Raw genomic sequence first — 13303 nt, forward strand, 5'->3', positions numbered from 1 at the left:
GAAAGGCATTTCTGTATTTCAGTAGGCAAGTGTTTATGGTGCTGTAGTTGGAATCTTATGATTGGCCTTTAAACAATCCATTCTCTCATTACAGGGCCAACCACTCAGTGACCCTGGATGGGTTCTTAGGATGGAGAATCTTAAGGAAGGTTTATTAGACTTGACCTGCCACAAGAAGCTCAGTGCTTCAGAAGGGGTCATACTGCTAAGTGGACTTTTACAGGACACAAACTGACACTGAGAAAAAGTTTTTAAAAAAGTAAATCCAGGCATGCATATGATCAGTAAGTGAGTTACTATGTTTGTTACTGTGAAGGCTCAATACTTGCTGATGTACAAATAGGTTGTTGACCTTGAGTCTTCAATCTAAGCCTGACTTCGAGTACCATCAAAAAAATAAAATCAATTGCTAAATCCAACACCTTGTTAATTTAGTGCTAATGAGTTCCAAAGCATAGAAAAAAAATCATAAACCCTTATAAACTCCAGATTAAAAAAAAAAAAAAACAAAGTCACCTGATGACAGCTCTAAAAGAGACAATTTGGCTCTTCAAAGTCAAACTGCTGGGGGCAGGGATGGCTCTTCATAAATAATGCTCTGGGTTAGAGGCTATTTATTGATTTCAGGACCACAAAAAAAGCCATTAATAAAACAAGATCACAAGAAGAGCTTAAAATACTTTATGTTCTGAAGAGCTTAGGGAAACAAACAGCCCATATGTTCCAAAATATTTTTAAGTAATATACATAAGATTTGGGGGTTTTTGCTCATGAAAGAGACTAGACTGGAAGCTGAAGTTACAGATTTATGCCCAGAACAGGTGTGGATTTCTGACACATTATCTCCTTCCCCACAAACATTCTGACCTCAAAAAACCAACAACAGGCACAGGATCCTGACAGTCACTGCCCTGACCTTGCAGTCTCTGGTCCTCCTATTGGGATGGGCAGCATCAGCTGTGGGGATATGACCACAGGAAGATACAAGCTCCCCTCCTCTGAGAACAGGACCAAGGCCTGGCAAACTCCTTCTATTACAAGTAACAACACAGCCCAAGCAGGCAAAAAAAATTTCAGATTTTTTTTGTATTCAAAAAACAGACTTTTCTAAACTATGTTTATGGGACACAGACACACTCAAAATGATCTTCACCTCTTCCACAAAACCAGCTGGGAAAGTTACAGGAGCTCAAATATACTTGATAGTATTTTCCTGGTAAAAACAGCAGGCAGAAATGGGAAATCTGCCACTCAAAGGAAGCAGATTTGAAATTATCTGTTCTGATGAGTACTCTGTGTACTTCTTGGAAACACGGGAAGGGGAGACTCTAAGCACTGTCTGTATGCAGGACGGAATTCGCTTATTTCTCCTGACGCTGGTTTCATCTCTGCTGCATTGCTTCATGTCACAGAGGCTTCACAAGCAAATGACTGGATATAAATCTCAGGGCAGTTGTAAAAGCCTTGAAAATATCAACATGGATACTACATCAAGCCAACTTCTTACATTACTGCCTTTGATCCCAAAGGAAAAAAAATAAACATAACAAAATACATATGAAAGTTACAGGCATCTCCTGCAGACCTGGCCCCAGCTGCCACAGCTGCACTGATTCCAATGAAGTGAGGACATTTTTTATCAGCTGGGGACTTGGCCTGATAAAGGTGAAGGCACTCAGCAGCATGTCAAATCAACTGTGTGCATTTAAGCTCATTTTACTTACCATTAAAGCCTTCGTGCTTTGAAAAACAGTACAGAGCTGTAATTCTTACAGAAATGCAATTAATTTCTCATCTGGCCAAGAAAGCAATACAGAAATAAGACCCAAACCAATGTTCCCTTAAGGTCAGAGGAAGTTTTGCTGACTTTGAGGGACCTTCACCAGTCAAAATAACATAACTACTTGTTTGGAGACCTGAGATAGGTTCTTAACAGCAGAAACAAGCCATAGTCCAGTCTGCAACAACTGTTAAACATTCAGCTTCTCGGACCATAAACTAAGATCCTTGTTTCTGCACCAAGAATCACCTGATACAGGGCCACAGCTGGTCAAATTGTTTTTACAGGTCAAGAAAAGAGGAAGAGTCAACACAAGGAGAGTGTTATTTCAGATGACCCAGGCAGACTAGTCCAGTGTTTGGTTTGTTCTTTTTAAAAAAAAAATAATGAGAGTGGCCAATGCTCGAAGTTAATATTGTAACAATTCCTGTGGAATTCAGCTCCCTGGACGGCTCCGAAGTCCATGAGCAGTCCTGCCCACCGCCTCCGTGCTAGCCTCACTTACCCCCAGCCACCTTGCTCCTTTGTTGGCAGCCTGCTGAATCTGCACCTTTTTAAGGGTGACATTGTAGACAGCTCCGTCTTCTACCTCTTCACCCCCATCCTGAAATGTGGTCTGCCAGGAAAAGGAGAAAGAAAAATAAGATGAAAAGGAACGTTCTCCCTCTTCTGCAGACCACAATCAGTCCCAGGTGCTCTGCCGCTCCAGGCAGAGCAGAGGAGATGGGCAGCACAAAGCAAACACAGCAATCAAAGCAATCCAGGATACCCTTAGGTTGAGGGAACACTGGAGATATTCTTGGCAAGCTGTCCTTTCCTGTGGTATCGAGGTACCCGGACTTTCCATTTAACTGTTTTTCCCAGACTAGCACATATTTTAAATAGTTGCATAAAGTCTTCTAAGGAAAGAGTTTGGTTTTGATTAGCAGTCGTCTCTTTCGTTCCCTCTTTTCTACAGCAATTAGTCTCTTTGGCCTTTCATTTAGGGAAGGATTCGCACTTCTAAAACTGCTGAATTACTTCGTCACACAGCCTTGAATCTTTGAAGCTACTGAGCATTTAAAACATAGCGACATTTTCACTCTCTTGAGAAGGAGGGACTAGTGATTTGCTCTTCCAAAAACCTTATTATTTCAAGAACAAGGAAAAAAAAACCAAACAAACCAAAAACAAACCAAGCAGCTTTAGAGCCGGGGGAAAGCGGGGGAAGGGAGGCACAGCATATCCCGGTACCAGGCACGGCATCGCCGGGCACGGCATGGCCGGCATCGGACACGGCACCGGGCGCAGCATCGCGGGGAGCGGGCACGGCACGGCTGGCACTGAGCATCGCCGGGCAGCGGGACCCAGGGCAGGGCAGGGGACGGGACAGGAGGGGACAGCCGGTTACCATTTTCGCTCTCCACAGCAGTTTCATCCTCGGTGCCTTGCCGGGCGCCGGGTCGGACGCGGCGCGCTTCGCCCGCCGCGGGCTGGGCCGAGCGGAGCCGAGCGGCCCCTGGGCTGCGCGGGAGGGACGGGCCGGGGGAGGGACGGATGGACGGACAGACAGACAGGGGGAGGCGGCCACGCCTGGCGCCGCCTCGGCCCGGCCCGCGCAGGGTTTCCTGTTGATGGCCCCGGCGGAGCGCCCGGCCCGGCCCGGCCGTGCCTGCGCTGCCCCGGCAGCCCCCGCTCCGCGCCCGGCCCGGCTCCCGGGGAAGCGCCTCCTCCTCATCTCCCTTCCCTTCCCTTCCCCTCCTTCCCTGCCCTCTCTCCTCTGCCGTGCCCGGGCAGGGCGCAGGGGAGTGGGGACGACCGCGGGTCAGGTATCCGGGCTGCCGTAAGGAAGGAATTTTAAGCTGTGCTTAACTTTAAAAACTTACTTCTGCCCCTTGGGAAGTAAGGAAATTAAGGGTTTTAGTAAGCCCTGCCCGGTAGTCGCTGACACTGCCCTCACTTTTATTCTACATCGCTCACAAAAAAGCCCCCATGAGCCCCTCTGTGGATGTTCTAGCTGTAGGCACCTGCATGCTGATACGACGATCTCAGGACACCCTAAAACCCCACTAACTTCGTTGCCTCCTGATCTGTCTTTAATTACCTGCCTTTTGGGACTTAAGTAAGGATGATTCAAGTGCACAAATTCCCGTGCAAGGCAACGAAAGTGCTAAGAATTGAAACAGAGCTCAGACCTCCCAAAGCCCCTCACTAACCTCCGGCATGTTCCTGGTTTAATTTCCACCAGTGTTAGCACCTGAGGAGCATCGCAGGCTCGGGGGCTGTCAGCACTTCTACCTCTTAACATGAGAAACCAAACGAAAGCCAGGAATATTATTTTCAGCTATGAAACCAAGACTGAGCTGTGTGGTCACAGGTGCCCTGATCTGGTCACTTGCCAGGCTGTGCTTTTAGTTTACATGTGTGATCGTGAAGTGGTCGGCAATAAACAGACATCAATAACCTGACTCAAGTGTACTGCACCAAATAATTGAAGTGTAGATTTCCCAGAGTCCTGTGGTTTCTCCTGTAAAACTGCAAAGAGCATTCTGAATGCTTTAGATTTTGCAAACCACTCTTCCACATCGTAATTTTAATGTGCAGAAAGTGGAGTGTGCCTTGAATCCCTCGTGGCCAGCCCAGCAGGTGTGTGAGTACCTGCAGAGCAAATTGCCATTGAACAGGACCAACATACCAGCATATGCAAATGCATATCCAGCCACAAGAAATGCAACAGCAGAGCCAAAAAATTACTCTGAAATAAAAGCTTTTTTTGTGAAATTATGTCCTGGTGCCACAGTACATGCACTACCATCACTTTGGATGGCAGTCACAGAGCAATGGCACTTACTCTGTTTCTCTACTAAAAGAAAATGGCAGTGAGTTAATACAGTGGGAAGGAGCTCCTATAGTTGATTCAATTGAGCTTCTCTTAAATCACGTTTCATTATAGACATAGAAGAGACAAGCTCAGGACTTTCCATTCAAGGCAGAGCAAAGCCCTCTCAGAAGTGATGTTCCTGAATCCTCTTGGCCACTGACAAGTGACAGAGAGAACCTCCATCAGGAAGGAGCAGCAGGTGACCTCATACAGTTTAGCAAGCAGCAGAAAGCTACCATTTTTATTCATAGGATTTGCCATTAGTTGTGAACAGAGTTAGATTTTCTTCACAGATTATTTTTAGGGAGATACAGTGCCCAGGCTTTAGAACCATTGAATTGTTTAGATTGGAAATGATCTCTAAGATCATTGAGTCCAGTCATGTCACAGTGAAAGGATACAGAAGGGGCAGTAATCAGACATTCTATTGATAACTGTCTGCCTCGGAAAAGGATATTTCAAGGCCCCTAAAAATCTGCCTTATATGTGCAAAACCTGATTCTTTAATACTGAAAAAGAGAAAAAGCATATGTAACACTTAGTTACATTTCAAGTCCATTATATAGTGTACAACCACTTATTTGAGACTGAGTCTGAATGCACAGGAGAACATGCACAGGAAGACCAACCAGGCTCTGATTAATCTAAAAGATGTTCTGTAAAGACTTTAGGGAGAGAAAGAAGCCTGAAAATGAGGAAGAAGAGTCTACAACTCAGTTCAGTAGAACTGCTTGTTTGCTCTTTTAGCAGACTTTAATCACAAAACTGATCTACACCAATGAACCGTGCGGTCAACACCATGTTAAACATTTGGTTCTTTCCAAATCATGTTCACATGCAATAACTACATTCCTGCCATAATCTAGCCCTGTGCCTGCCCTTTTTACCAAAGCAGAATTGTTCCTCTAATACATCTGAGCACTCATTCCCTCCCACTCACAACCAGAGAGAAGCACAAATCCACTTGTGAATGCAATTTTGCACTTCTCACAGTGAAATGTTATATAAGAAAATACTTTGAGGTCTGGAAAGCTCTCAGACTGCAGATCATTGACCACTTACAGCCCAGCAAGGACTGGCCAACTGTGCACAGAGAAATAAGGTAGTGGCAGAGTGATGATTTTCCCTGGGTTTCAGCTGTTGCTACAGCTGGCACACAGACGCCTGCATGGGAAGACAAAGCACATGATCTATAAAGCAGCTGGAAATAAAGAGCAGCTCTGACTGCCCCTGCTCAGGGCCTGACAGGAGGAGAGGAGGAAACAGGAGTCAGACATCCAAATATAGAAAATATTTGGGAGAGCAAAGGAAAAGGAGAAAGCAACAAGGTGGTGTAAGAATGATCCCTGATAGCTTCTCCAGGAGAGAAAGAAATCACACAGCCTAAAAGGACAAAGCCATTATCTGAGGTGTGCATGCAGCTCACCTGCACTGGGCAAGGATGTTCCCTGGGAGATGGGGCAAAACCACACCACTGTCTCTTTTTTAAGTTAAGCCATAGTTTCAAGAAGGTCCTTTCAATGGCAGTGCCAGCCCAAGCCATTTCCACTCCTTGGTGCCTGAGTAGGCCAGGAGCCAGAACTGGTTGTGTGTTGGTTATGCAAGACATCTCCTAGTAACCATGCCTTTGTAGTCAACATCTTTGTAGTATTACCTTTTTCTCCAAAGCAATGCCACCTTAAGGGCATTACCTAACTGTTAATTGAAAAAGAAAATTCCATGAGACATTCTGTTCATTCCATAGGAGATACAAGAATCCATCCTATAGAAAAAGCCTGTCCAAAGTGACACTCATGCAATAGATGATGCCTTTGAAGTGAGTGCCTACAAAAGAAAATAAATACTGTTTCTATTAAGACTATCTCATTAATTGTTATTCATCTGGTTTCTTTAAACCATATTTAGTTCTTAGTTCTTGCTTCCTATTTATGGCACATGCTCTCAATTTGATAACTAACAGGTGCTGTGGCCTACAGTTCTGGAGATTGAAACTGAAAAAAAAAATCATATGCAGGTGAACCACAGAAGCTAGATAATGCAGACACTGTAGAGATCCAAACACAAATCAGTTTTATATTGTGTTTCTTTGACAGCCCACTCTGACATGTAGCTTGGCAGCAGAGAGCTCTCCACCACAGACATTACAGGAGCTTCATCTGGGAGTGTTCCTTTACATTGTGCACACCCAAGTTGCAGCTTCCCACTCCATTACACAGTCAGTTTGTCATGGGCTGCCTTAGAGCTACTTAATATTCAGTGCACTGCAATCTCCTGAAGGTCCTTTATGGCACAAAGCACCCCACAGGCACATATCTCACATTTCCATCAGCACAGGCAATGCTCTGCATGTGCTGCAAGCTGATGTAGAAGGGAGCAGAGGTGAGCCAGGTCTTCCTCCTGCCTCAGCTGGGATTAATAAACTTGGTTATATATATACTTTAAATGACTGAGATGCACTATCACTACACATCAGCCAGTCAGAAAATTTGTTAGAATCAAACATTGAATTTCAGTTATGAACTACTAACTAATCAAAGTCAACAAAATGCTACATTACACACTGATTGTCTGCAACCTTTGCAAGCCTCACCCCTGTGCAAAAGGGAAAGCACTGCTCCCCCTTCACTCTGAAAGATGTGACAATGCAGTTGCAGCTCAGTAAAGAACCAGACACACAAGTCCATCATAATCTGTCTTCATGGACACCAGAACTAAACAGAAGCCTTCAAGTAATTGCAAATATTAACCAGCTTCATTGTAAAATGCCAGAGGAAATGCATCAGAGCTCCCATACGTAAAACTAAATTAATGTTTCATAAGGCTGCATAATTAACTACGCTAAGTCAAAAAATGATGCAGTTAAGGAAGCACATCCAGCCATCCCTGACCCTCTGATTTCACATGTGATTGCAATTAGATAGGCATGCACTGTTTCACAGGCTGTGCTGTCCAAAGAGACACAATCTCAGATCTGGGGGGCCTATCTCCTTCAGGAACAGCCAGTCCCTGCACTCCCATTGGGAAAGCCTTCAAAGCAGTGCTGGGGCACACGGCTGGGCAAGTGCAGCCCTGCTGTGTGCTGGGGAGGAGCAGCAGTGCACTGTATCCCTGAGCCTCTGCCTCAGAGGGGTGCAAGCAGTGCCTGTGTGCCTCAGCCTGCCCTTAGCCCTGTCCCCACGCACTCTCTGGGCTCCTTGGAAATGACCTGCAGGAGCAGAGGCTGCAGGTCCTGGAACTCAACTTTCAGTTTCACAGACCACAAAGCACCCAGAAACTTTTTGTACACCCTAAGTGCTTGGAGAGGTCTCATGTTCCTGTTCCAAGCCCACGTGACCCTGCAGCTTCAGAGCAATATCTTTCTCTAATTTTGTGCTGCACAGCTCCGCAGTTGCTCACAGTAAATCCTCTCTGCTGCACATTTCAGCAGCTTTGAAGGAAGAAACAACACCCTGGAGTGCATGCTGAGAACATTGTTTTCTGAGGCTCACAACTCAGTCAAATCAAAGCCAAAACTAAGGCACTTCATAGTTATGGCTATTTCCATGCCAGATTTTAGTCCACAGGCCTCAGCTACTCACACTGCAGAGCTGTTCAAAAGAAGGCAGCAAAAAGTCTTTATGGATGGGGAAAATAGTTTTCCACTCTCCTCATATTCACAAATGGATGAAATGTTTTCACTCAAACTTTCCAAAAAGTTCACCTTTGAGCAGAGGCCAAGGGCCTTATTTGAACAATTTTAAAACTCTCTGCAAAGAATAAATACTTAATCATATAAAAAGGCACTGCTCAATTACAAATTTGACTGTGGGTAACTCTCCTGACATCAATTCCATTGTCATGGGACCTGAATCAATCTCAGGGCTTACACAGAACTAATAAAAATTATCCCTGCCTTCTCCAACAAAAAGTTATGGAAGACTAAGAACAGAAGGCTAATATATCCAGCAATCATTTCATCTGTACAAGAGCACAACAGTGCCATAGCAGAACATACCAAAATGCCTAACTTGTCACATATAAAATAAGTCAAATGGCTCTCACATTATTACTTGAAAGATTGTCTTCACTGTGCTTCAGATCTCTTTTTCTGCACCTAAGTCAGGTTTAATAATTGAATTGGCCATTGCACAAACATGTATTGGGTTGATTTAGCACAATGCTGATTTTCCCTCATTGCTCCCTTAGGCTGATTCCCCATAAGAAGCTTCATACTTTCAATACATTTACAAATTTATCATTTATATTATTGGCTAGTTAGTACTCAATTCCCCTCCTCATTCCCAAATTACTTGCCATGGTTCCCGTTCTTTTTGAGCAAGCTTCAGTTTTCAGAAAAATAAATTTAACTATTTGATTAAATGTGTTCTCAAAACTTCCCTTCTGCCCTGTTTCATTTTGCTTTGATTACAGATATACTGCACATATGCCTTTTATGGCCCTGTTACAGTATGTTTAAACAGGATAAATCTCTGTTGGCTATAAGGATCTTCATCTCCTAATTCTGGCACAGAGTCTTTTTCATTTTTCCTCTTAAAAGAGAACTATTTCCTCCCCTAGAAGCCTGTATCACTCTGGTATCCTTTAGTCCAAGCACTCCCCAGAAGACTCTGGGTTTATTAATGATGTTGGAGTGTCTGCTGTTTGGGGTACTGGGAGTACTTCCCCTTCTGTCTGGGGCCCCTGTCCCTCTGAGCAGACCTTTGCCAGTGAGCTCTGTATTTATTTCTAGGTAGTTCAAAGCCCAAGGACTTCATCCCTCCCACCCACTGGGTTATAATCAGATGGCAGCAGGTCTTAGGTTTGACTCACTCCCTTCATGCACACAACAGGTAAATGAAGAGTTTGAATTTCAATGCTGTTCCTACAAAAAATCTTACTGCTTGCATTTTCTTGACCTCTAAGATTAAAATAACAGGGATAAATTAATAATAAATCTTTTATGATATTTGCTTTTTAAGTCTAAATTATCTATATTAAATTTAAGAACTATGTCCCCCCCTTTATTGTGGGACATGTTTCAGGACACTCAGAAGTGTCTAGACCCCAATTTAAGGAGCCTGCTCAATGCCTGTCATATCAGAGAGATCTTGTGGATGCTGGAGATGGTTGCACACCATGGACAATTTTCTCAGCCAGATCTAAAACAGTCTTGCAAGCTTTTTACTGACTCAAATTTTTCCCCAGTACTAAGGCAACAGTAAGCCAGAGTTGTCATGTTTTCTCCTCTTCACTGGGCTAAAAGGGAAATAATTGAAGGGAAGCATCAAGTCATCTTATCTACAGCTCTCTTGATTTTTTTAATGCTACATTCATTCTATCTGACTTCACCAAATCCTACAAAGATTTTATAGTCCTTCTACAGAGCCCAGGAGGCCCTATTAAATCAGACTCTTGTGAAATCAGAAAGCTTCTCCACAGCTTTCTTTTAAGCAGGGAGGAGCCACAAACAAGAGGATCGTAAACAAATATGTAACAGATAACTCTAGAAATAGATATAGTGGTCCCTTTGCAACCACATGATGTTTTTTCATCATACATACTCCTCAAACAATTAAAATTGCAGAGCTTTACTAACTACTGCAGCCTTGAACACAGGAATCTCTAAATTAGAAATTGTGTATTTTGAGTGCAGTGCAATAAATCGAGTTTAGGGGAAACTGGGGTTTGGGGGTTTCAATTAACTTTTTTCTTTGATTAGTTTTACCTCCTCCATCTCTAAAATATCCTACAGTCACATAAGACAGTCTGTACAACAGTGACTTGCCTTCTTCAGCTTCCATGAATCTTCCTCAGGGGAGTTGTTTTTTCATCATTTAAAAATTCTCCAGCAAGTTCCACCCTTTGGAGAAGAAATTCTGTAACTATTTAAAAGCAAGACAACGGCAGTTTTGAACTGCAGACAGCAACACATTTACTTCTAATTTCCATTATGTTCTCTCTCTCATGAAACACAGCAATTGAGTAAAGTCACAACATGGATGAGGAAGAGGCTCAGTCATGTCCATCAGATGCTGTGCCAGCCACACACACAATGGCACTCTGGTTTCATAAATGAGTGCTAAACATGTTTCTAGAAGTGTCTATTTTGCTTGGGGAGGCAAAAATGCCTTTATCAGCATAACTCAACTCCCACTTTTTTCCTTTCTGCTGCTGTGACTCTTGTCTTTTACCTACTGCAGACTCTGAGCTTTCCAAAGCTCACATTCCTACCCACCAGCTCAGTAAAAATGCAGCATTAAGACTTCCTTTTTCATTCACTTATTTAATACTCACTTTTAAGACCCCCTCAAAACCCATTCTCACTTTTTGACTCTCCTTATTTTCATTTTAGAAGCTTTTCATATCTACTGGTGCTTCTTCTCACAGATCAATGCCTACAGAAACTCCACAGGGATAAAAGCTTTGTCCTTTAAATGCTAACACTATACCCTTGGTATCCATTTCAAAATTATACACCCTGCTTTGAGGTGCACCTTTATCCTGATGCCAGAAATGCAACAATGGGACAGAAGCAATAGTTCCTTTACTAACAGGTGTTTAGAAAATGCACTGCCCTTTTTGAGGCATATCACTAGTGATTTATAAATACTTGCTTCTGTTGGTGTTTACCTTCACACTTTGCCCTACATCCTTCCCCTTGTTTGTTCTACCTCTGTTCTGCCTTTTGATTTCCATGCTGTGCTCTGAGACAGACTCCTGCCCACTTGCAGATGTTCCAGGACAGGGCACAAACCTTCCCTGTGACCTTTGGGTGCTGTTACAGTGCAAGGACAGGTTTGATGATGGATCTCTCAAGTCCAACATCCAACACTCCTGCCACTGGTGCCATGGGGATGTAGAGTAATAGAGCACAACTCACCTTGAACAAATGATCAACACCTAAAAAATGCTGTGAATTTTTGGGAGCAGCACCCTCCAGCTAAAAAGAAATCCCTTTTGCTACTTGGCTGCTGCTGCTGTCATCCATCTGTCACTTCCTTGAAGTGCTGCTGGTGACTTCAGCAGATTCACTTGCAAGGGAAAGGTGACAGGATTAGCCCCACAGGCTGTAAACACTCCACTCCCCTCTGGGATCACCTGGCTTTATTATTATTGGCACATTGTGCTCAGGCAGCAAAGACATTCATTTAAGGATATTATTTCTATTTCCAGCTCTATTACATCTATTTTTGTTTGAACTTATTTAAAGGCAACATTATCAACCCAGGAACAAAAGGCAGGAAGGAGATGGAAGCCCACAATGCTCTAGACAATGACAGGAAACAACCTGTGTTTTGACAGTTCCCCCAATTCTCTTCCAGATGATCTTTACCAAAGAATTAGACGAAGTCCAAAAAGCAAAATAAACCCAAAACCTTGTGAAGAGGAAATCCTCTTGTATAGGTGCTAACAGAGTGGAAAATTTTAGAGAAAATTCAGGTCTAGCATCTAGCCTACTGACAACTTACTTAGCAAACTCAAACCCTATCCATTGTACTGGGATTACTTACTTGTATTTCTAAGGTTTTACAGAAAGACTTCCTCAACAAAACCCAAGACCTTCAAAACTGGCCAAAGTTGAACACTGTTATGCAAAATTGTAACAAAAGCTGGTGCAGAAGCCACTGTTTTGTTCTGTGGAGATCAGCTGGAAACACAGGAATAAACAGGATGGAAGAGGCTTTTTTCAGGGGCATATTATAAACAGCAAATTAATTGTGCAATATGTTACTATGCTCAGGGAGATGAGCTGGACTGGAAATCAAAACCTAGAGTAGATAATCATAAAATGCGCATTAAAAACCATTAAACCACACATCAAAAAGTCAAAGAAATATTAAATTCTTTCACTTTGGGTTTTAAGATGAACACTGAGAGATCCATGGAGGAACATTTCTGGTAAAGTTACTCTGTACTTGTCCACAGCTGAATTGTCAGGACATATATATGCACTAGATAGGAAATTTTTTCAATTCTGGTGTACCCACACCTGCCTTCTGCATTGCAGAGATTTTGCAACATCCTCAAAAAAAATAAGCTTAAACATACAATCTTTCATCCACAAATCAGTTCTGACCTGAAGCCACCCAGCTAGAGAGGCCTATTCACACTGCAAGGCAAGTCTTTGGCAATAGTGCCAGCAAGAACACAAGAAAGAGTCAAATATTACAAAGTAATTCAAAAGTACAAATAAAGTGGTCACCAGTGCACTGAGGAATGGAATAAAGCATCCAATGCATTCCCCATCCAGCATCAGGTCCCAGTATGTTTCAGTAATTACAGATTTATCCTGGATTAAACCTGCAACAAGAAGTGAAATGGCTCCACATCTTCCTCTTCCCCCAGATACATGTCAATTATTCTTTATGGATTGCTTTCTAAACCTTTCCTTTGCAAAGCAAAGAGAAAGCAAAGAAGCCACAACCTTATCTTTTTTCTTAAGAATAAAAAGAGAATTTAAGCGCCACGCAAGCAGCCAGCCATGCATTCATCACCACAACGTGGCATGATGTGTCACTTGAGAATTTGGCACCCACTTAAGAAAAGGAATTCTGCTTATTTTTGTTCCACTGGCTAGTCCAAAACCAAGTGCAAAGTTGCATAATCCCTCCAATTCTGTTGGAGAAATAACAGTCAGAACCAAGATCCACGGAAGGGGGGAGAAAAAAAAAGGGAAAAAAACC

The 13303-nt window shown here is 43.1% G+C and overlaps 1 protein-coding gene across 1 annotated transcript in view; it reads right to left on the reverse strand.

Moving 5' to 3' along the window:
• RGL1 (ral guanine nucleotide dissociation stimulator like 1) overlaps nt 1–3474 on the reverse strand; it is a 54491-nt gene extending 51017 nt beyond the window's left edge. Inside the window, exons 1-2 of the mRNA XM_071435965.1 lie at nt 3171–3474; nt 2286–2396 (exon numbers count right to left, since the gene is read on the reverse strand). Of these exons, the coding sequence (XP_071292066.1) occupies nt 2286–2396; nt 3171–3197 (138 nt within the window). The 5' untranslated portion in view covers nt 3198–3474. The remainder of the gene's footprint in view (nt 1–2285; nt 2397–3170) is intronic.
• Between the last annotated feature and the right edge of the window lie 9829 nt (nt 3475–13303).

Source organism: Agelaius tricolor, unplaced genomic scaffold, assembly GCF_023055355.1.
Source record: "Agelaius tricolor isolate 1412-34295 unplaced genomic scaffold, bAgeTri1.0.p SCAF_11, whole genome shotgun sequence".
Taxonomy (NCBI): Eukaryota; Metazoa; Chordata; class Aves; order Passeriformes; family Icteridae; genus Agelaius; species Agelaius tricolor.